At 42.2% G+C, this 24,977-nt stretch overlaps 1 protein-coding gene across 1 annotated transcript in view; it reads right to left on the bottom strand.

Moving 5' to 3' along the window:
• The window catches only part of gatad2b (GATA zinc finger domain containing 2B), a 135,022-nt gene that overhangs the window by 18,900 nt on the left and 91,145 nt on the right, over positions 1-24,977 (bottom strand). The window contains exons 3-7 of the mRNA XM_061966809.1: positions 15,275-15,404; positions 10,156-10,287; positions 5,822-5,950; positions 1,581-1,742; positions 1,090-1,453 (exon numbers count right to left, since the gene is read on the bottom strand). Of these exons, the coding sequence (XP_061822793.1) occupies positions 1,090-1,453; positions 1,581-1,742; positions 5,822-5,950; positions 10,156-10,287; positions 15,275-15,404 (917 nt within the window). The remainder of the gene's footprint in view (positions 1-1,089; positions 1,454-1,580; positions 1,743-5,821; positions 5,951-10,155; positions 10,288-15,274; positions 15,405-24,977) is intronic.

Genomic DNA, 24,977 nt, shown 5'->3' with positions numbered 1-24,977 from the left:
CAGCTAAATTCATTCTTCATACTCCTTTTCAGAGATGTTGAATTGTGAAAATATAACCATGTGATGTTCCTTAATGTAACATGTTAAACATGCCTAAAACCAATAAATCATAACCATTACCCATAACCACATGAGAGCAGTGAAGTGTGGGTACCATGATCTGTGTGGCGGCGAGTAAAAAAACCCAAAAAAAACCACATGCTAAAGTGCAATTTCAATGTTGATGTGCATTTTCAGAGAAATAAAATAAATGAAGGTTATGGCAAGCAGAAAAACCCTGTTTATTTCAACTATTTTCCGTAAAACACGCATTGAGGCTATTTAGTTTTATCCGATTAATCGATTGATTATTCCATTACGATAGTAAACAATAGTCACATTGTACACAGAACACACGAAGAACATAAAGTCTTGATTTTTCCACTTTTTTTTAGCATTTTCAAGATGACTGTGGTAATGGCTTTTTTTTTTAATTTGACACACTGCTGCCTTCCGCTTTAGAGACATGATGGAGGGCGTCTGGGACACTGGTGAGAGACAGTGGGGGGCAACACTGACCTTCCTCATTGTAGGTATGCCGACTACATAGTCTTCCGCCGCTCGCGCGCAACTTGTTCCTAAACGAATTTCATATTTATTAACCAGATCGCTTCGGTCAAAAACCAGAGTGGCTTGTAATTTGTGTGCTTGTAGGGGTCAGAATTCTTTATAGTTGGCAGGGGATTAAATACTTATTTCACTGAGCGTTGTTTAAACTGGTATTTCACGTTTCTTCCTGGATTGTTTTGTTACTATTCTGCTTCTGAGGAAAATAAATCTACCATAAAAATGTCTAAGGGCATTGAATTGATTGTAACCGGACTGTTTTGATCATCTTCAAAGACGTTCACCTCTCACCCAAGCAGGCTTCATCAGTTCCTGCTCACAGAACCCTCAAAAGACTACCATAAAAGTCATGGACTGATGATATATTTTTGCGAGGGGGGGGGGTTATAAAACTATCACAGTACGAAAGTTCAACAGGTTAGTTTACAGACCAAAACTTTGACACTTGTGATATAGATTAGATTATGTATTAATTGTGCATACCCTGACTGTCCAGGACGCTCTGTACCACCTCCTCCAGGCCCACCATGTAGATGAACTCGCTGTTGGCGGCTGAAGGCAGGAAGTGGAGGAGCGGGGCGGGGGGTTTCGGTGGCGGGATCTCCAACAGCGTTTTCTCCAGCTGCTTCCTCAGGGCGAGCTTAGCGGCAGCCTGGCTACTGGCCTGGTCAGCCATAGAGTTCACGCCCCCGCTGGCCGAGCCGGACAAGGTGGACGGACTGACCGCAGAGGCTCCGCCCAGGCTGCCCGCCACCCCGCTCGCCCCAGCAGCTGCCTGCATGTGGGCAAGGTTCATGTACATGGCACTGGAGCCGGAGCGCTGGGATGCTGCCACCTGCTGGTTGGCCTGCGGAGTAAAGGCAGAAATCATTCTGTTACAAGAGCTGAGGGATCCTTTGACCCTAATGTAGTACAACGCCACTGTCATTCTGAGAAGTAGAGTATTTTGGGGGGGGTTTAAGTTTAATCCGTACCTGCTGGTAGCTTACAGCGTTACCCATGCTGCTGGAGCGAGCCATGCCAGGCTTGGAGAGCCGCTGGCCTTGCAGCTGGGCAGGGTTGGGCGCTATTACCCGCTGCGACATGAGCATTGGTGGCAGGTTGGCGTTAGCTCCTGATCTGATGACCGTGTGACCCTGCAGAGAGGAGGGAAATCAATAATCACCCAACATATGAGTGCATAAGTGCAGCTAACCTTGCATTAAACATCTTTGCATCAAAATACTGAAATTAACAGATCTGGTTTGTGTTCACGCAGACAAAATCATGCAGAAAGCAAAGAGAAATTTGATCTCATGGAAAATGTCCTTTAAAACTTCTGAACGCTTGCACAACACTAAACACTTTTGGCTTTTTTTTATTATTGAATGGCTTGAGCAAGATATTATGGAACTATGTGCCGAATTGAAAATTAAAAAAAAATGTACAAGCATTTTACGACATAAATGGAACAAAATTTAATAATGATACCATTTAGCCTGAATTTATTCATTTACTATCTAATAATTACCAAAGTGCTTGGTATCATTTATTTCAAATTCATTCATTTATAAAATATAATAAATACTAGATTTTTGTTATTTATCCCACGTGTTCATTTATTATTATTTATTAAATACCATAGAGCTGATCTTTTTTTACTCTAAATTTGATCAATTATTGTTCTATGATAATTACCAGTGCCTGTTATTCATCCTGAATTCATTCATTTATTATTATTTAATAAATAAAGTTCCAGATTCATCCTAAATTCATTAATAAATGAATATTTATTAAAGACCAAAGTGTGTGGTATAATGTATCCTAAACTGCCTTTTTTACATCATGGCCGGGGGACTACAGATGAAAACTAGCCTTCTGGCTAATTCTGGCATGTGGAGTCATGTGTTTTTTGAAATTGCATTGTACCCTTTGAAATAAACTAATCTTAATCTTAAAAATTCATTCACAAAGTTGTAGATAGCAAAATGTTTGTGTCCTAAATTCATACATTATTTATTTTGAATCAATACCAAAGTGTCTGATATCCTTACTGCTTAATTCAATTCCTGTGTGTGTGCTAGAAATAATTGGGATGATACTCAAATGCTTGCATGCCAGTGTGGTCAGCTGTATTGCAATCGCTCCGCCACAGTTACATTTTACAAACATTCATCATAGAAAGCAATATAGACAATCTAGACGTGCCAATTGATTGCTCCTTCACACACTATTAAAAATCTTTGTTTCCAAGAACTGTCAATGTTGTACTTGACGTTTGGATGTCTACCTAATTAAGTCAAGGACATGTACATATGTCAGTCCTGTGTTTGAATGGCAATCAGCTGGGATCGTCTGCACCAAAACACGATCAATGACAGATGAATACATTGATGAGGAGTTCATGTCGGGTGATGCCACACTGGAACAGACCAGCAGAGGGCAGTCAATGCTTGATGAATCCACTAACAAACCAAGCAGTCCTCATGCACACAAAATGAGCTGACAAGACAGTCCAGCGCACACGCACACACACAAAGACACACAGATTTACACACTGAATATTTAACACAACATGTAATGGAGGAGCAGGGCTAGATAATACTAGAACAAAGGCTTCTAGCAAGAGACAGGCTCATTAGCTCGCTCACACTCCAAATGCACGCATTCTCCCAAATTCATCATTATCCGCTCTCAAGATGATATAGATTTATATTTCCATCTGCTAGTATATGAACACTCACCATAACAAAGAAAAACTAGGTAGGTTACAGGGTCAGAAACCAGAGTTGTTTTTAAAAAAATAAAATGCCTAAAAAAGTCAATGAAAAGCTGTAATTTTGGAATAGAAGAGTGTTTTTGAGATCTCTTGAAAGCTAACAAGCTAAATTAGAATGTTAAGAATTGGTTCTGCCTTTGACAAATAGGAGTATACTGAATACAGTTGTGCATCGTTTGTTGCGGTTAATTGATACCAGTCATGGCCACGACAAACACATTTAGTAAAGTGGGGTCCTTATTAGTAAATCGAATATTTTCATAGTTACATCCACCCATTTTCTACTGCTTGTCCCTTTTGGGGTCGCGGGGGGTCGCTGGAGCCTATCTCAGCTACAATCGGGCGGAAGGCGGGGTACACCCTGGACATAGTTAGAGCATTAAAAACGGCATTAACTAAATATGTATTTTAAAATAATAATAGCCCTCTAAACATGAAATAACACTTTTATACTCCTTTCATTTATGGATCCTCCATGCTTAATTGCTATGGTTGTCGCCCGGCCACTACAACAAGACCACTACCTGGTAATACTTTGTCACATCCTGGGTAATTCCTCTAAGTTAAACCTGGGCTTTGATGATGCTAAAACTTAGTCAACAGGCGCAGCTACGATCATTAGCTTTGGTGTTGCTTGTTAGCAATGCGTTGTCGTTCCACATGACGTCGAAGATGAAGTGCATCCTAAATCAAGAGAGTTCATCTCCACTTTGGCCGGACAGCTGTTGATAGCAATGTCATTTAGCCTGAAGTCCCGCGCCGAGGGCCCGATGCTACGTCCTGCTGTTGTCTTTTGACATCGCTCGCGTCAAAGTCTCACTAAAACGAGGTGTGTTATTGATGAGGCAGGAGTTGAAAAGATAAAGTCCATCAAAAGGCTGTTATGACAAAAGGTAGTCTACTTCAGATTGATACAGTAGTGCCAAGATCAGCCGGTTGTGTTGTTGTTAAGTAGTGTTCACCCTCAACCCGGAAACTGTAGTTCAGCTATCTTTATTGATCGCCACGATATAATAAAACAGTGTTTCTTAACCATAGCCCATTGTTGGGCCGCGAGCATCTCCTAGAGGGCCGCCAAAAATAATTACTTTCTCAGCTGTGGTCCATATGGGCCGCAGCGGTATTTTTCCACCACTTTTGGCATTAATGACAAAATCAAACAAACAGAAGAAGTCTGGAGTGAGGAGTCATAGTGAAGTTTCTTAAGCACAAAACTTATGACTAAAGTGGTGAAGCTTCATTTTAATTTGCACTTACATTTTATTGAAAGTTCAGTTCAGAAACATACATTATTATCATTTATTATTAATTTAGTTGGAGTTTATTGAATTTAGCACTGCGTAATTGTATGTAAATATCCCTTCTTTTGCAGTATATTTGATTGGTATTTAGTTTTGTAATCAGCCTGGTCAGCCTGATTATCAGCCTTGACAATAATAATGTGATTAACACATGTGTTTATATCATATGACAATGTTACCCTGGATAGATATAATTATTGAACATCATTTAAATTAAGAGTAAGATTACTAATTCAGTGTTAATATTTGAGTGGGCGCCGGATCCTATTGTAGTGGAAAAGTTGGGCCCCGAGGTCAAAAAGGTTAATGACCCTGTAATAGAAAACAAGACAAATATTGCACTGCAATACATATATTACATTAATAAAAAAATATTTCATCCTTGTAGACCAAAAACATGTAGAATATGCTTTTTTAAATCCGCGATGTAGTGAAGCTGCGATACATGAAGTGCAATGTAGCGAGGGACGACTATAAACTTGAAGAAAAAATTGTCAATATATATTTTTCCATACACATTTTATATCAAAGTAACTAGTATGGACTGGAAAACACAATGGGGTACATTGCATTTAAATGGTAGTATTCGACACATCTTTTTCTAAAGTCAGGATCAGGTGTTCCAACGTTGCTTCACTTGGTCACACTTACAATCAGAGTTACAAGTTCATGCAAACAAAACAGCATGACTTCTTGAAACTTTCAACTAGGGCTGTCAAAGTTAGACCTACTCAGTGGCCTAGTGGTTAGAATGTCCGCCCTGAGATCGGTAGGTTGTGAGTTCAAACCCCGGCCGAGTCATACCAAAGACTATAAAAATGGGACCCATTACCTCCCTGCTTGGCACTCAGCATCAACGGTTGGAATTGGGGGTTAAATCACCAAAAATTATTTCCGAGCTCGGCCACCGCTGCTGCCCACTGCTCCCCTCACCTCCCAGGGGGTGAACAAATTTCACCACACCCAGTGTGTGTGACAATCATTGGTACTTAAACTTTAACTTAACTTTAAAGTGATAAATCACCACAAATGATTGTACAAATTACATATAAACGCAGATTAATGACTCACACACACCCTATGAGGTTTCAGTGTGCCTTCCTGGACACCCATGCTGCAGGTGTGTCTACAGGTAATCAAAAAGTTTCACACTAACCTGTGCAGTGCGGAGATTCTGGGGGTCCTGGTTGTGCAGGCCTGGTCGTACCGGAAGCTTCCCCAGACCAGGGGAGCTGTGCATGGAAGAAGGCTGCCCAGAAGACGCAGCATTCTGGACCACCGGTACCTGCACACATGGAGCCACACTTAATCCCAGCAATACATTTATGCCTCAAGTCTATCTCTAAACATCAAAAGTCAAATGCAATCCGTCCTGGAAGGCACAGTGTTTTTCAATTGCTCGGTTACACAGGATTCCTAGTTTATCTACACACATAAGTTGATTGGTTAATGGTTATTGCGTCACAGTAGATAGTGTTAAGTTGTCTACTGGGCTAATACAACCAGACTAACCAAATCTATAATATGTGGAAAATAAGCACATTACATTAAAATGATAAAAGTGTGTTCCCTCTAAGGTACGCGCCTGCGCAATTTCCCACTGCAGAGCAAATTAAAATCCAATCTGAACTCTAAACGAAATAAACACAAAACTATTTGTTCTGTAGGATTTTGCAATGCAACTGTGAGTGACAGGTGACAGCAAGCGGCCATAACAGATAAACGATATTTGACAACACTGTTCAATTATTGTAATGTCTGTCGAGACGCTTTAAAGAGGACAGAAATTAAAATTTACTTTAATAAGTAAAACTGTTTGTCTGCCGTAACCACACCAAAAATATTAGTAAAAGACTTATATCTAGAAAAAACAATAATTTTCTGCCGCACAAACCAAGTTTATACCAACGCTTTGGCATCTCTCATATCAACAGCAGCCGCTCGCTCTCTTTTTGCAGCACCAACACACACACTTAGCCAGGGATGTGTTTACAGCCACACAAAAAGACGGACAATTCCAACACCACACAAAGTGTAAATGCCAGGTTGTTACGCTTTGACTCCTTAATCAGATGTGTGCTTATTCTACTGTCATCTATTAAGAATGTTAATTCATGGATATTCATTATGAAATGTTGTTACTATATTAAGGGACTGCTCATAAAAAGATACATTTTACATACAGAAAGTTACAGGAATGCACACTTTATTCCATGCTTACATCTCATTGTGCAACATGTGAATGTTTTAAGGGGAACTACCGTAAATGTGATCACTAAAAGTGGTACAAATTATTTCCAAAGTAGGACCCCACCCAGACATACAATACTAGTACACAGCGAAAAACAATATCTTTTTTGTTATTTTCATTGTAAGTGGGCCAAATCATTTATATTAGACAATAATCTAATGAAAATGACTGCTGTCATTTGATTATAATAATAGAACATTTAACTTGTTATTAAGTCACGTTTGGGACAGGTGTGCTGCTGCTATGGCCACAGTGTGCACGTCTGATGTTGCTCACATGTGCGCCACTGAATGCTCAGGGAGTTTTTGCGTTTGCTCACTCACATGAAAGATTAGAGGGAACATTGGTGTGGAATAATTATTATAACCATCAGTGTTAACAAGACACAACCTTGTGCGACTTGGATCAATACTGTCCAAGGTAAGTTTATTCATGTTTGCAACTGATTCAATACTTGTGTTTAATAAGACTGTAGGAATTTGTATCCTGGAATGATGTTTATCAGTCAAATGTTCAAATGAAGTTTAACATGCCGAGGCAGCATAAAACTGTCACAAAAATAGTAGCCAGTTTACAGAAGACCTATTGAAACTGATTATGAGCTGACCTCATCAATGGCGATTAGATGGTTGTCAAGACTATACTACTGGTACAGACGTCGTCGCGCATCTAATTTTCCGAGACGCTGAGTTGCTGACACAGCAATATCCCACTTGACTGTTTTTTTCCCCTATTTTTAACACACTTTATTTTGGTCTACTTAACATGTAATGATGGTTCTTTAGTCAACATTTTGCATATATTTTGCTGTGAAAACTTATCTTCAACCCATTTTCTATTCTATATCATGTTAATACTTACACTGCACTGCTGCTTCGAACCCTTGCTCAAACCGGCAATACAGAAAATTACGTTACGAGTTACATCGCGAACGTAATAACGGATTATAATAATAACTGGTCCATTGCAAAACACAGTAGGCACTGATCCAATTAAAAGTATTTGCCGGAGAATGGTGACGCTATTGTCTTACATTGAAAGGCTAAGCTAGCAACACAGCAATTTGAGCTAACATTGGTAACGTATCATCATCCAATTTTGTACCGTATTTGTGCAAATGTGTACAAGCATGACAAATAAAACTATTTGAATTCACATATTTCTAACCTACTGAGTTTATTTGTCTCCTCCATCGCCATAAATAGTAGGCACTGAGTCCGCCATTAAAATACCAGTAGAGTGGAAAAACAAGTTGACTTCATATGCTTAATTGTGTTTCATTGTATCCACTAAACCATCCATCCATTTTCTACCGCTTGTCCCTCTTGGGAGTGCTAGAGCCTATCCCAGCTGAATTCGGGTAGAAGGCGGGGTACACCCTAGACAAGTCGTCACCTCATCGCAGGGCCAACACAGATATCCAATTGTATTTACAATCCGCAAAGTATGTGACAATACAATCTAAACATCACAAAATTCCACAAATTCAGTCAGTCTTTTTTAATATTTTGCTCTGAACATCTTCGGTAATTTTCGTAGATTGACATCACTGGAGTAACACTTCTGCACTCTGACCATAATATCAGATCAGTCATACTGGAAATATGCAAAAATTAGAGAGAGACATTCTGTCTATCATTCACAATCCCTATATAGGACATTAACACATATGTTTTTGTTATTTTTATGCATTCTAAGTCACAAATAAATAAAGACATAAATAGTCTGTCAATGGGGGCTCTCTATTAAGCCCACAAAACCCTCTAAATAACCATTTAAAACCCGCCAACAATACTCTACATACTTTTGTACATATCGTGACCTGAATATGAACCAAATATTAGCAATGTTGTTATTATAAGCACTAACGCGGACAAACAATTTTTTAGCGGCGGCGTGACAACGCACAGCTCAGTAGCCCGCTGCTGCTTTTACTGTGAGCCGGCAGCGATGTCCTGCTGCTCCCGCATCATCGCGTCTCGGCTCATTTAAATTATTCGAGATCATAAATCATGCCTCTCATCTGGATATTAGGAGGATTTAGCCATAAATCAGTGACATTAAATTTCAACTCGGAGTTGGAGACTATCACACACAACCGAAGACCGCGACTGCAAGGAGACTTTTCCTTGTTAACCCTTCGTGTACATCATGATTAATTCTTCATGTAAACGGGAAGATAAGGACATCCTATCAGTCATCATCAAAGTAAGAGCAGACATCGTGCAGTAAGCTATCGTTTTATTATGTTTGTAGTTTGTATTCCTTATTTAGCACTTAGCAATACCGCTACATGATGCTTAATGTTTCACTAAAGCTGGATCTGTTTAGCAGAGCTTCTAAAACTTCTAGCTCATCCTCCTTTTATTCAGTATTAACAATATAGGTTTCTGGATCATCATTTTTCCCCAAAGTAACCGTGGTTGGCTCTCACAAAGTCTGCATGATTTACATTGTTGTTGGTGATAAAAGGATCTGCGGTCCCTACTGCTACGTCACACGATGACGTGTGTGGCTAGCTCATTGTCTCTCAAAATGGCTCGGGAATCTCTTTATACTATTTTGATCATATCTATTAGATATATAGGATAATAGTTTCAATATAGAGGGAACTTGTTTGTCCACTTTACTGGTACTTTTAAAGTAGTTTTTCAGAAGAATCAATCTTCTTGTGAAGGTTTGTGGGTGAAGCAGGACTCTTCTGTGCACACAGTTGAAGGCACATTGCCACAAATCATAAAAGATAAAAGTAATGCACTTTTTACTTCAGATGAGGCTGAAAGTTTGTGTAGTGACATGTGCTGGTTAAAGCAACCAACAACAGAGCATTGGGTTTCATTGTGGAAATGTTGTGGTCCAACTATTCCTACATAAATAAAAATGGCTGACTCATGCAAGCATGTTTGGGTATTCTACCATATATGGATAATCCGCTGACGTCACACTTGGTGCAAACTCCAAACGGAGCGTTTGGAGGAAGCATGACGGAAGGCAAGATTGTTTTGTAAACATCGCTGCTATGCCTCGATGGTTTGATTTCAAATTTTCGGGACTTATGCAGATCTCAAACAGGTACCATCAGTTTAGAAAAGTTGGATTTGCATAATAGAGCCCCTTTAATGTGAAAGTCACAGGATTTACTGTTACCCCTCCGATGCGCTAATTTTGCAGAATCATTGCGTGAAAGAGGCCATGGACGGTGATGAGTAGATGATGCGCTCTGACTTGTAACCACTGACCTTCTGCATGACGTTCTCCTTCTGCATCTGACTCTGACGGAGCTTTTTCAGCAGCACAAGTCGAGCCTCCTCCAAACGCAACTCCTCTCTCAGAGCTTTGATCATCTGCTGCCTCTCCTCTCCGGTCTTGCCCTACAAAACACACATATGCAGGCAACACGGTCACTTTTTCAATGTTTGCCAAGAAGCCATGGTGACGCGTGTCAGCAACACTTGAAATGTGTTCAAATGTGTCTTTTCTAGCTTTTGTACTTCACTTGAGCTCATCAACTCCTTACGTCACATACAGTTAAAACATTTAGGAGTGCTTGTCATGTGACAGTCATGTGCGTACCCCCAGGATGAGACTTCCCCAAAATGGCAGTGTGTCAGAAAGCTAGCTCATTTTCAAAAGTGTTTTTGCCATCAAAGTTCATTTTAAATACATTGAACAATTTTAATGCTTTGATAGGGTGTCAAATGTTACAATTCAACTGTTATTTCTACAACGATATCATTGAAAAAAGCACTCAGGCTTTTAGCCCTGAAATGTATAGTCTGACGTGAATTGTTACAAAAGCAAAAATGCTAAAAAGTTGCTGTTTAGACTTTGTTTCAATTCAAAGTACAGTTTATTCCTAAAAAAAGTGTCACTGTACATCGCTATGGGTGTAACGGTACGCCATCGTCACGGTTCAGTAGACGTCTCAGTTTTAAGGCCACGGTTTAGTTCATTGTAGGGAAAAAAATGCAAAACAGTAAACTGCATAGCTTTTATGTTAATGATTTAGAATTTTAAATAAAACAATAAAACGGAAATGCTGGCTGGTAATTTTCCAATACATAATAAAAATACTGATAAAGCATCCATACAAACTGAAGGATGGGGCCTTTAATGCACAAAATGTATTAAAGTTGCTAAAGCAATCCAAAGTTGGTCAATATACTGGTGTGCTATCGAGTTGGTATATCTTGTTTTACAATTCAGAGGCTGTTGACGCAGTCAAGAAGTAGTCTTTGTCATTAAGTTGAATATTCCAGTCTTGTCTTATATATTCCAACAGCAGTGTTTCCCATTAAACGGCAATCTATTTGTGTAGGCGGGAGCGTGGCCAGGTGTGGCAAGGGGTCATTTTAGGGTGTGTGTCAATATGAAGTCATCGTATAATTTGCTACGACACATTTATTTATTTTTTTAAAGCCCTAAAAAATATTATGTTTATATTTAAAGACATATTATTAGTTATTAGTGTGAACATATATTTTTCTTGTTATTTTATATTGTTTTACTGTATTTTGTCAATTCTGCTGTTTATTTTATTCTACAATGTAACTCAGGCTGCACTTTGTACTTCCTCTGGTTTATATATAATTCTGGCTTTACTGAATGTTGGAATTTAGTTTGGCAGATAGGTAAACAGTCCTTTAACAGTCCTAAGTATTTCTGAAAGACAGTTGCTCAAAACTTCAAACTCTAATTTTATAACAAATAATGTAATGTTTTGAAGAACATGGCCGGCAGGAGATGGCAGCACATACAGCTGAAACGCCAAACATTTGAAAATCTTGTAAAAGTTTATTCATTTCAGCAATTCAACTTCAAATGTAAAACGAATATGTGATATAAACTCAATACATACAAAGTGTAATATGTCAGGCTTTTATTTATTATGAATTCAATGATCAAGGGTTTACGATTTCTAAAAACCTGCAATTTTTTAGAAATTTGCAATTTGAGGTTTTCATAAGCTGTAAACACCAAAGTGTGGCAGGCCATGACACATTCTAAAATAAAAAAAATAAACATAAAAATTGTGGAATAGAATAACAAACAGGTAATGTAACGAGAATAAGTTGCAATGTTGACTAACAAAACAAAGCTGACATACGTGCTGTTTTTTTCCCCTCTTTAAAGCGGTCATTGCTCAAAAATTAATACTGAATCAAAAACAACGTTGTGATGCATTATTAACCTATTCAAGGCTCCAATTACTTCACATGAAAAATTCCGCTTTGGGATCAATTTTGGGGGAAAAATATCGCATAGTTTGTGTACTTGCTATAAAGCAAGCACATTTTCTTTGATAAAAAGGGCGTAAAACAAAAAAAAAAAACCCATAACAAATAAAAACTTAAATTGATGGATGGATCTGAAGTTGATCAAGAGACTTAAAGGGAAACTGCACTTTTTTTGGCTATCGTTCACAATCATTATGAAAGACAAGACGACGGAGAATAAAAAAAAAAAAAATGCATTCTAACTTGTAAATAAAAGTCCTCTTACAGCAGAGCCAATGGGTTCGCCTCTATTTTGCCCATAAAATCTAATAAATAACCATTCCAAATACTCAATTTACATTTCATGTTTTGAATATGAACCAAGTATTATTGCTATTGTTATTATAAGCGCTAATGGAGACAAACTATTTATAGCTGTGCCGTGATCACTTTCGTGTGTCCCAATTAGGGCTGGGCGATATATCGATGTACTCGATATATTGCGGGTTTGTCTCTGTGCGATATAGAAAATGACTATATCGTGATATTCGAGTATACGTTCTCACACAGTTGCTTTTAGCTGCGGGCATTACACCGCATACGTTTCCCACTCTTTCTTGTCTCTCCTTCTCACAGAGACATAAACAAGCGTACCTTCTTAAATACGCCACGCGTGCAACGTCACACGCCCTCCCCGAGCAGAGAGGTAGCAGCAGGGGGAACATTAGCTGTGACGCTAACGGTGCGTTGCGAGTGGTAATACGAGAGAAAGAAGGTGCCAATCTGGTAACAAATGAAGGAATAATTAATTCCCAAGAAAAACAGCACGGGGTGCATCGTCTGGCGGTGGTTTGGCTTCAAGCGGGAATATGTTGAACAATTATGCGGCAAAGGCGTTGCTACAAAAAGTAGCAGCACTGCTATTTGATTTCCTATTATGCAGCTCATTTTTATTTGACAGTTATTGAAATACCTCCTCAGCCTTTCCGGTAAGGTTTATTCAGGTGTACTGGAGAGGAGGCTACGCCGGATAGTCGAACCTCAAATTCAGGAGGAACAGTGTGGTTTTCGTCCTGGTCGTGGAACTGTGGACCAGCTCTATACTCTCAGCAGGGTCCTTGAGGGTGCATGGGAGTTTGCCCAACCAGTCTACATGTGCTTTGTGGACTTGGAGAAGGCATTTGACCGTGTCCCTCGGGAAGTCCTGTGGGGAGTGCTCAGAGAGTATGGGGTATCGGACTGTCTGATTGTGGCGGTCCGCTCCCTGTACGATCAGTATCAGAGCTTGGTCCGCATTGCCGGCAGTAAGTCGGACACGTTTCCAGTGAGGGTTGGACTCCGCCAAGGCTGCCCTTTGTCAACGATTCTGTTCATAACTTTTATGGACAGAATTTCTAGGCGCAGTCAAGGCGTTGAGGGGATCCGGTTTGGTGGCTGCAGGATTAGGTCTCTACTTTTTGCAGATGATGTGGTCCTGATGGCTTCATCTGGCCAGGATCTACAGCTCTCACTGGATCGGTTCGCAGCCGAGTGTGAAGCGACTGGGATGAGAATCAGCACCTCCAAGTCAGAGTCCATGGTTCTCGCCCGGAAAAGGGTGGTGTGCCATCTCCGGGTTGGGGAGGAGACCCTGCTCCAAGTGGAGGAGTTCAAGTACCTAGGAGTCTTGTTCACGAGTGAGGGAAGATTGGATCGTGAGATCGACAGGTGGATCGGTGCGGCGTCTTCAGGAATGTATCGATCCGTTGTGGTGAAGAAGGAGCTGAGCCGGAAGGCAAAGCTCTTAATTTACCGGTCGATCTACGTTCCCATCTTCACCTATGGTCATGAGCTTTGGGTTATGACCGAAAGGACAAGATCACGGGTAAAAGCAGCCGAAATGAGTTTCCTCTGCCGGGTGGCGGGGCTATCCCTTAGAGATAGGGTGAGAAGCTCTGCCATCAAGGGGGAGCACAACGTAAACCCGCTGCTCCTTCTCATCGAGAGGAGCCAGGTGAGGTGGTTCGGGCATCTGGTCAGGATGCCACCCGAACACCTCCCTAGGGAGGTGTTTAGGGAACATCCGACCGGTAGGAGGCCATGGTGAAGACCCAGGACACGTTGGCAAGACTATGTCTCCCGGCTGGCCTGGGAATGGCGTTCTGTACAAAAGTGCACTTTAATTTAGTGTTGTTTTGATATGTCATCTTAGTGACATCATGCACAAAAGTACACTCATAGCTTGTTTTAAAATGTCTCTGACAATCTTGCACTTTCTGTTTTGAAATGACATGAATGTTTGTGCCACTGCTTAATAAATACAGTTTTGCTAAATTGACTTAGTTATGATTTCCCTCTCTGCATGAAAGTTTAAAATGAGCATATATTAATGCAGTATGAACAAGAATGTTTTAATGTAGACACACAGAATCATCATACTGCTGTGATTATATGCATCAAGTGTTCATTCAAGGCTAAGGCAAAATATCGCAATGTGTATCGTGACATGGCCCAAAAATATCGAGATATTAATAAAAGGCCATATCGCCCAGCCCTAGTCCCAATGTTTACATCATCGAGTGGTATGCTGCTTTCTCGCTTCCTTGCTCCCTGGAAGTTTATTGTAGATCATAAATCATGCATCTGACCTGGACAGAAAAAGTCTGAGTAGGTCAATTTACCACAACTTTGTACACGTTGACAGCCATTTAGGACCCAAAACTGGCTTGTTTCCCCCGCCCCCACCCACTCCGTTTCTTTGTGAGGATTATGAGACATTCTTCACCTAAATGGGAATATATGAACATCCCAGCAGTATGCATCCTAATGACAGAAGACGTTGCACAGTAAGTGATGTTTTATCATGTTTGTTGGCTCTCAAAGTCTACAGTGAGTAGTAATCAGTGATGAAGAAAAAAAAAAAAAGCAAACGTGATGCGCTTTTGAAAGTTTACGAAATCTTTTGCAAAATGTTCTTAATTACAATGTAGATGATTTATTGATGTAAGTACTTATAAAAGGAGTTAATTATATTGATTAATTAAGAACAAATAAAACTGAATTTTTGACAGTGCTCAAAATATAATTATCAGAGTTAATACAGATGTGCAAAACAAAAATGAATTAATTAGTGAGTCACGCTATTGTGGGGGAGAGGTTTTACCCTAAACATCTCCAGGTTAGCATGGTTGAGGCGCTCTTCGGGGCGAGGTGTTGTTCTGGGACTGGACGCTTCATTGTCTGACAGAATGATGACGTCTGGAGAAGGAGTTCGTCTATCGTGGTCCGTGTCACTGAAAGGAATGCAACAGGAAAGTAGACTCATTATATAATAAATCATATCTTATGAAACATACCTTTGACATTTACAATCACCATTGAGTTGCTATAAAATGTTTTTTTATCACGTTGGTATTTCTTGTGCGCAAGGCAAAACCTCGCCTGTCATGGAGACAGCGGATCAGCTCATTGTCGGCTTCTTCACCAGCAATTCCAGAACGCACATCATAAGGAAAACAATGCTGACCAAGACCTCAATGGTCCGATACACTCACATTTAAGGACTAATTTTAGGGTAAAAAAAACTACTGTACTTCTTTTTGTTGACAGATTAAACTTCAGATGCCGCGTTCACTGTTCTCACCAAAGCTTGTGATAAAGTATGAAGGGGCTGTTAGCAACATTTCCACAGAGGCCTTGAGGGTGCCAACTTTCCAATGTATTTTACACAGTATATCTCGCCCTCTCATGGCTTCTCGTAGGTAATGGCGTATGTACGTACGTACATTACACATGCACGCGCATTAGTTTTAGGTGTTGTTAGCTAATAATAGCAATTTGGATAGCTAGCGTTAGCGGTCATTGAATGTATATTCTATCATAACAACAACATGGCTGCAAATTGTTCGTTGCTTCTCTTGGACTGCTTTTGTATGTGTGTACACTCTCCCGCGCGTACATGTGGACGAGACCGCGTGAGTGACCGCCGTAAACACCAATCATTTTATTCGCGCCAGTAAAAATCTTTATTACATAAACTTAGTAATTATGCAACATATAGACAATTGTCAATCAAATGTGTTCTGTTAAACCACTAATGGTAACATAAATGAGACGGTGGTGTTCTTGTTATATTTTTTGCTTTGTGTTACGGTGAGGAAGTTGCAAACAGCACCTTTAAGTATAAATCAAATATTTTCATGGCCCGGGCATAAAAACACCTGTTTACAACCTTCTAAATACGATGTTTAACATTGTTAGAGACCTATAGACATGAAACAACACCCACATAGTCAAATATGCGCTTGTTTAATCTAATATAGTAGACATAATAAATTATACATATACTGCTCTGATTTTAGGAGTTATGGTCTACCCCCCGAATGCAGCTGAGATAGGCTCCAGCACCCCCCGTGACCTCAAAAAAGGGACAAGGGTAGAAAATGGATGGATGGGTCTTATCTAAAGGCCATTACTAGTAGTATTGATATTTATAGTTTAGACATTTTTATGTTTCCAAATGATTAATCTAGGCCATTTAGGAAAATGCTTGAAAAACGGGAAAAAAAATCTGCGATGGAGTGACGCTGCAAACTTGGTTGATTTCACGTTTTTAATTTAAAGAGGAGTGGAGTTATGTCCAACAGTTCCTGAAGGCAGCAGCCCTTGCCGTGCTGGCCAAATGGCCGACTGCGCATGCCATAATACAATCATGCATACACTAAAACTAACATTGACTATTTAATAATTAATATCACTTGTACAAAAGTGATGCAACATAGTTCAGGACTTTTATTTTTTTATTTGTCATGGGCTTGTAAAAATGGAAAATTACGATTTTCTACAAAATGTTGTAGAATTGATCATTTGAAAAATAAAAAAAATGCAGGTATTGATAGAAATAGTGTTGCATGTTTGATATTTATCTTTTTCGTACCTACAGAAGCACGGGTTGAACCACGCAGGATCCACTAGCAACGTAAAATAGTAACCTAATAGGTCCAAGTATGAAAATACTTTATAACGATTTTTGTTCCACACTTCCTAATCGGCATCATTGTATAATTTATGATAAGTCGACAAGGACGTTGGAATTTAAAGCTTAATTAGCAGAGAAACATTCATATAAGTTATTTTAGACAGCTTGGGGTGTCCCGATCCGATAATGATAACAGTTTGAGATCAGAAGTATGGGATTGTATCGGCTTGCATCAAAACAAATGTCCTTAATTGAACAATATTGCAGTCTAAAACACGTATTAAAAAGCATCCAGCAATAAACGTGTCCGTCATGAGCTTAACTTAATTATTGGCGCCACAATGCATCACCAAAAAACAATTGACACCTTACTTTAACTTAAAGGCCTACTGAAACCCACTACTACAGACACACAGTCTGATAGTTTATATATCAATGATGAAATCTTAACATTGCAACACATGCCAATACGGCCGGGTTAGCTTACTAAAGTGCAATTTTAAATTTCGCGCGACATATCCTGCTGAAAACGTCTCGGTATGATGACGTCAGCGCGTGACGTCGCGGATTGTGGAGAACATTTTGAAACAGCATGATGGCCAGCTATTAAGTCGTCTGTTTCATCGCAAGATTCCACAGTATTCTGGACATCTGTGTTGGTGAATCTTTTGCAATTTGTTCAATGAACAATGGAGACAGCAAAGAAGAAAGCTGTAGGAGGGAAGCGGTGTATTGCGGCCGACTTTAGCAACACAAACACGGCCGGTGTTTCATTGTTTACATTCCCGAAAGATGACAGTCAATCTTTACCATTGGCCTGTGGAGAACTGGGACAACAGAGACTCTTACCAGGAGGACTTTGGGTTGGATACGCAGACACGGTACCGTGAGTACGCTTCCAAACATTTGATCGCTTGCCCGTACGTGCGTGCCGCTATGTGCATGTCACGTAAATAATTCAATGTATACACCCTGATGATTATCTTGTGTGATGACTGTATTATGATGATAGTATATATGATAGTATATATCTGTATCATGAAGTGGACCCCGACTTAAACAAGTTGAAAAACTTATTCGGGTGTTACCATTTAGTGGTCAATTGTACGGAATATGTACTTCACTGTGCAACCTACTAATAAAAGTCTCAAAAAGTCTCACGTACGTAACTTTGGGGAAATATATGTGCTGTGTGAACTTTGGGGAGGTGAACGGTACTTTGGGCTGTGGGATTGAGTGTGTTGTGCAGGTGTTTGAGTTGTATTGGCGGGTTATATGGACGGGAGGGGGGAGGTGTTTGTTATGCGGGATTAATTTGTGGCATATTAAATATAAGCCTGGTAGTGTTGTGGCTAATAGAGTATATATACTGTATGTCTAGTGTTTATTTACTGTTTTAGTCATTCCCAGCTGAATATCAGGTCCCACCCACCTCTCACAGCATCTATCTGAATCGCTCCCACTGCCCTCTAGTCCTTCACTCTCACTTTCCTCATCCACAAATCTTTCATCTTCGCTTAAATTAATGGGGAAATCGTCGCTTCCTCGGTCCGAATCGCTCTCGCTGCTGGTGGCCATGATTGTAACCAATGTGCGGATGTGAGGAGCTCCACAACCTGTGACGTCACGCTACTCGTCTGCTACTTCCGGTAGAGGCAAGGCTTTTTTTATCAGCGACCAAAAGTTGTGAACTTTATCGTCGATGTTCTCTACTAAATCCTTTCAGCAAAAATATGGCAATATCGCGAAATGATCAAGTATGACACATAGAATGGACCTGCTATCCCCGTTTAAATAAGAAAATCGCATTTCAGTAGGCCTTTAAGGACAGCATAAGCCCATTCCAGACAGTTACAGTGCACCTGGAAAGTATTCACAGAGCTCCACTTTGTCCATATTTTGTTATGTTACTGCCTTATTCCAAAAGGTAATAAATGCATTTTTGTCCTCAAAATTCTACAGACAATTTGCCATGATGACAATGTGAAAAAGTTTTTACTATTTTATTTTGCAAATGTATTAAAAACAATAATAATAAAGAAATCACATGTTCATAAGTATTCACACCCTTTGCTCAATGCTGTGTTGATGCACCTTTGGCAGCAATTACAGCCTCTTTATGATGCCACAAGCTTGGCAGCCCTGTCTTTTTTTTTTTTAGTCCATTCATCTTTGTAGCACCTCTCAAGCTCCATCATGTTTGATAAGTATCATTGGATTGTATCCAGGATGTCTCTGTATATTGCTGCGTTCATCTTTACCTCTACCCTGACTAGTCTCCCAGTTCCTGCCGCTGAAAAACATCACGACAGCATGATGCTGCCACCACCGTGCTTCACTGTAGAGATGGTATTGGCCTGGTGATGAGCGGTGCCTGGCTCATCTGGCTGATGTCTGCCATTCTTGCCAAAGAGTTCAATCTTTGTCTCATCAGACCAAAGATTTAGTTTCTAATGGTCTGAGAGTCTTTCAAGTGCATTTTGGCAAACTTCATACTAAGAAGTGGCTTCCGTCTGGCCACTCTACCGCACAGGCCTGATTGGTGGTTTGCTGCACTGATGGTTGTCCTTCTGGAAGGTTCCCCTCTCACCACAGTGGAATTCTGCAGCTTTGATAGAGTGGCCATTGGGTTCTTGGTCACCTCCCTGACTAGACTAAGATGAATGCAGCAATGTACAGAGACATCCTGGATGAAAACCAATGCTTCCCATCCAACCTGATGGAGCTTGAGAGGTGCTGCAAAGACGAATGGGCAAAACTGCCCAAAGATTGGTGTGCCAAGCTTGTGGTATCGTATTCATAAATACTTGAGGCTGTAATTGCTGCCAAAAGTGCATCAATAGAGCAAAGGTTGTAAATGTGCATGTAATGTTTTTTATTTCTAATTTTTAATACATTTGCAAAATCCTTCCATGCATCTATTTTCCACCGCTTGTCTCTTTCGCACTCAGCTGCACCCAGGCGGAAGGCAGAGAACTCTATTTGCAAAAAATTTATACAAAAAAACTGTTCACATTGTCATTATGGAGTATTGTCTAAAGAATTTTGAGAATAAAAATGCATTTATTCAATTTTGGAATAAGTCCGTAACATAACGTAATGTGAACAAATTGAAGAGCTGTGAACACTTTTCGGATACATTGTAATAATAAATAGGTAGTGTTTTCATACCTACCATTGTCAAACTGTTCTAATATTTCATACTACAAAATAAATGTATGATTCCTGCTGATATTGTAGCGAATCAATATTGGTGTTGGCCGATACACAAGGCTCCGATATCAGGTATCGTATTGGAAGTGTATCTGGACACCCCTAACGGCCGGCTGTACGCTTGTGTTTGTTTTTGAACGACTAAGCAAGCGTGAATACTCTTACGTACAAACTGTTGAGTTTAATACCGGTACATCGATATATTCCATTCTAAATCTACATGAAGACAAACTGCCACATATAAAATAGGTTGTGACATTGGAACTGCAGTATTTAGATATGTACAATAATATAGTCAGGACTGTGTGGCACAACAGAGTGGTTAATGTGTCTCTCACAATCAACCGCCCGGACATTACATCTTTACACACGGACCAGTGGACAGTAGATTCCAGTGGTGGTTCTCAGCAGGGGAGCATGAAGTGGTGAAGAGATGAGTTGCTGTCAGTAAACAACAAGTTTGCTTTAAAAGCAGCATCAAAAAGTTTTCCCTAACTTTATGCATTTTCGCTTCTTCACATATACAATAAATATTGACATCCTCATTCTGCAAGTCGGCCTTTACTTTTTGGATGCTTTTGAATAGCTCGATTTATTTTTAATATGAAGACTGGAAATGATTGCTAAGAACTGGTGGGGAGCAATTGCATCAAACTCTATAATGCCTCCACGCATGTGCTTGCCCAATGGCTGTGGGCCTTCCTAAAAAAAATAAAATAAGGGACACTGTGTTGGCCGCCGTGGCTGCCTTCACTCCTACTGGTGTTGTGATATTTGTTATGCCTTATTTATTTGTGTGAAAGAGTTTTATGCTCTCCTCTCTGAGCTGCCACCTTAACGTGGTAGAGGAGTTTGCGTGTCCCAATGATCCTAGGAGCTATGTTGTCCGGGGGCTTTATGCCCCCTGGTAGGGTCTCCCAAGACAAACTGGTCCTAGGTGAGGGATCAGACAAAGAGCAGCTCGAAGACCTCCATGAATAATAAAAAACAAGGACCCAGATTTCCCTCGCCCGGACGCGGGTCACCGGGGCCCCCCTCTGGAGCCAGGCCCGGAGGTGGGGCACGATGGCGAGCGCCTGGTGGCCGGGCCTGTCCCCATGGGGCCCGGCCGGGCACAGCCCGAAGAGGCAACGTGGGTCCCCCCTCCAATGGGCTCACCACCCATAGCAGGGGTCATAGAGGTCGGGTGCGATGTGAGCTGGGCGGCAGCCGAAGGCAGGGCACTTGGCGGTCCGATCCTCGGCTACAGAAGCTAGCTCTTGGGACGTGGAACGTCACCTCGCTGGGGGGGAAGGAGCCTGAGCTAGTGCGCGAAGTGGAGAAGTTCCGCCTAGATATAGTCGGACTCACTTTGACGCACAGCAAGGGCTCTGGAACCAGTTCTCTCGAGAGGGGCTGGACTCTCTTCCACTCTGGCCGGCAGTGAGAGGCGACGGGCTGGGGTGGCAATTCTTGTTTCCCCCCGGCTCAGAGCCTGTACGTTGGAGTTCAACCCGGTGGACGAGAGGGTAGCTTCCCTCCGCCTTCGGGTGGGGGAACGGGTCCTGACTGTGGTTTGCGCTTACGCGCCAAACCGCAGTTCAGAGTACCCACCCTTTTTGGATTCACTCGAGGGAGTACTTGAGAGTGCTCCCCCGGGTGATTCCCTCGTGCTACTGGGGGACTTCAATGCTCATGTTGGCAACGACAGTGAAACCTGGAGAGGCGTGATTGGGAAGAATGGCTGCCCGGATCTGAACCCGAGCGGTGTTTTGTTATTGGACTTTTGTGCCCGACACAGATTGTCCATAACGAACACCATGTTCAAACATAAGGGTGTCCATATGTGCACTTGGCACCAGGACACCCTAGGCCGCAGTTCCATGATCGACTTTGTAGTTGTGTCATCGGATTTGCGGCCTCATGTTTTGGACACTCGGGTGAAGAGAGGGGCGGAGCTTTCTACCGATCACCACCTGGTGGTGAATTGGCTGTGATGGTGGGGGAGGATGCCGGACAGACCTGGCAGGCCCAAACGCATTGTGAGGGTTTGCTGGGAACGTCTGGCAGAGTCTCCTGTCAGAGAGAGTTTCAATTCCCACCTCCGGAACGACTTTGAACATGTCACGAGGGAGGTGCTGGACATTGAGTCCGAATGGACCATGTTCCGCGCCTCTATTGTCGAGGCGGCTGATTGGAGCTGTGGCCGCAAGGTAGTTGGTGCTTGTCGTGGCGGTAATCCTAGAACCCGTTGGTGGACACCGGCGGTGAGGGATGCCGTCAAGCTGAAGAAGGAGTCCTATCGGGTTCTTTTGGCTCATAGGACTCCTGAGGCAGCGGACAGGTACCGACAGGCCAAGCGATCTGCGACTTCAGCGGTCGCAGAGGCAAAAACTCGGACATGGGAGGAGTTCGGGGAAGCCATGGAAAACGACTTCCGGACGGCTTCGAAGCAATTCTGGACCACCATCCGCCGCCTCAGGAAGGGGAAGCAGTGCAGTGTCAACACCGTGTATGGTGGGGATGGTGCTCTGCTGACCTCGACTGCGGATGTTGTGGATCGGTGGAGATAATACTTCGAAGACCTCCTCAATCCTACCAGCACGTCTTCCTATGAGGAAGCAGGGCCTGTGGAATCTGAGGTGGGCTCTCCTATTTCTGGGGCTGAGGTTGCTGAGGTAGTTAAAAAGCTCCTCGGTGGCAAGGCCCCGGGGGTGGATGAGATCCGCCCGGAGTTCCTTAAGGCTCTGGATGTTGTGGGGCTGTCTTGGTTGACAAGACTCTGCAACATCGCGTGGACATCGGGGGCGGTACCTCTGGATTGGCAGACCGGGGTGGTGGTTCCTCTCTTTAAGAAGGGGAACCGGAGGGTGTGTTCCAACTATCGTGGGATCACACTCCTCAGCCTTCCCGGTAAAGTCTATTCAGCTGTACTGGAGAGGAGGCTACGCCGGATAGTAGAACCTCGGATTCAGGAGGAACAGTGTGGTTTTCGTCCTGGTCGTGGAACTGTGGACCAGCTCTATACTCTCGGCAGGGTCCTTGAGGGTGCATGGGAGTTTGCCCAACCAGTCTACATGTGCTTTGTGGACTTGGAGAAGGCATTCGACCGTGTACCCCGGGAAGTCCTGTGGGGAGTGCTCAGAGAGTATGGGGTAACGGACTGTCTTATTGTGGCAGTTCGCTCCCTGTATATCAGTGTCAGAGCTTGGTCCGCATTGCCGGCAGTAAGTCGGACACGTTTCCAGTGAGGGTTGGACTCCGCCAAGGCTGCCCTTTGTCACTGATTCTGTTCATAACCTTTATGGACAGAATTTCTAGGCGCAGTCAGGGCGTTGAGGGTATCTGGTTTGGTGGCTGCAGGATTAGGTCTCTGCTATTTGCAGATGATGTGGTCCTGATGGCTTCCTCCGGCCAAGATCTTCAGCTCTCACTGGATCGGTTCGCAGCCGAGTGTGAAGCAACTGGGATGGGAATCAGCACCTCCAAGTCCGAGTCCATGGTTCTCGCCCGGAAAAGGGTGGAGTGCCATCTCCGGGTTGGGGAGGAGATCTTGCCCCAAGTGGAGGAGTTCAAGTACCTCGGAGTCTTGTTCACGAGTGGGGGAAGAGTGGATCGTGAGATCGACAGGCGGATCGGTGCGGCGTCTTCAGTAATGCGGACGCTGTATCGATCCGTTGTAGTGAAGAAAGAGCTGAGCCGGAAGGCAAAGCTCTCGATTTACCGGTCGATCTACGTTCCCATCCTCACCTATGGTCATGAGCTTTGGGTCATGACCGAAAGGACAAGATCACGGGTACAAGCGGCCGAAATGAGTTTCCTCCGCCGAGTGGCGGGGCTCTCCCTTAGAGATAGGGTGAGAAGCTCTGTCATTCGGGGGGAGCTCAAAGTAAAGCCGCTGCTCCTCCACATCGAGAGGAGCCAGATGAGGTGGTTCGGGCATCTGGTCAGGATGCCACCCGAACGCCTCCCTAGGAAGGTGTTTCGGGCACGTCCGACCAGTAGGAGGCCACGGGGAAGACCCAGGACACGCTGGGAAGACTATCTCTCCCGGCTGGCCTGGGAACGCCTCGGGATCCCCCGGGAGGAGCTGGACGAAGTGGCTGGGGAGAGGGAAGTCTGGGCTTCCCTGCTTAAGCTGCTTCCCCCGCGACCTGACCTCGGATAAGCGGAAGAGGATGGATGGATGGATGGATGGAGTTTTATGCTATTTGAGTCCTAACCAAATTCAATTAGAAGTATGGTTTGGATTATTTAAGGTAAATAAATGCTAAAAAATGTTTTTCATTTTAGTGCACAATAACAATATTGCCAAATTAAAATGTTTTGGCTAGGTGTACCTTTTTTTCTTCTATGCTACGTATGTAACCTCAGGCTTTTTAAGGTCATGTTGCCTCTAAACTAAACAAAGTTGAGGCTAATACACCTTTTTTCCCCCCCAAAATAATTGATAAGAATCGGTAAGGAACCGAATTGTTAAGCAGAATCGAAAATGGAATCGGAACCGGAAAAATCGTATCAATTCCCATCCCTACGTAAAAGCACAAAATAGTGTCCACTCATAGAAAGTGTGGTTGAATACATCGCCAAACACATACTGCCATTTAATACTGTTGAAAAACTAGCCTTTTTAAAAGTGCAGCAAACGTTTGACAGTCATTTGTCATGTCATGCTGCTGTTTCCTCACTCTGAATT

The sequence above is a fragment of the Nerophis lumbriciformis genome, linkage group LG11, assembly GCF_033978685.3.
Source record: "Nerophis lumbriciformis linkage group LG11, RoL_Nlum_v2.1, whole genome shotgun sequence".
Classification (NCBI taxonomy): domain Eukaryota; kingdom Metazoa; phylum Chordata; class Actinopteri; order Syngnathiformes; family Syngnathidae; genus Nerophis; species Nerophis lumbriciformis.
The sequence above is the reverse complement of the archived record's forward strand: the minus strand, read 5'-3'. Positions and strand labels throughout refer to the sequence as shown.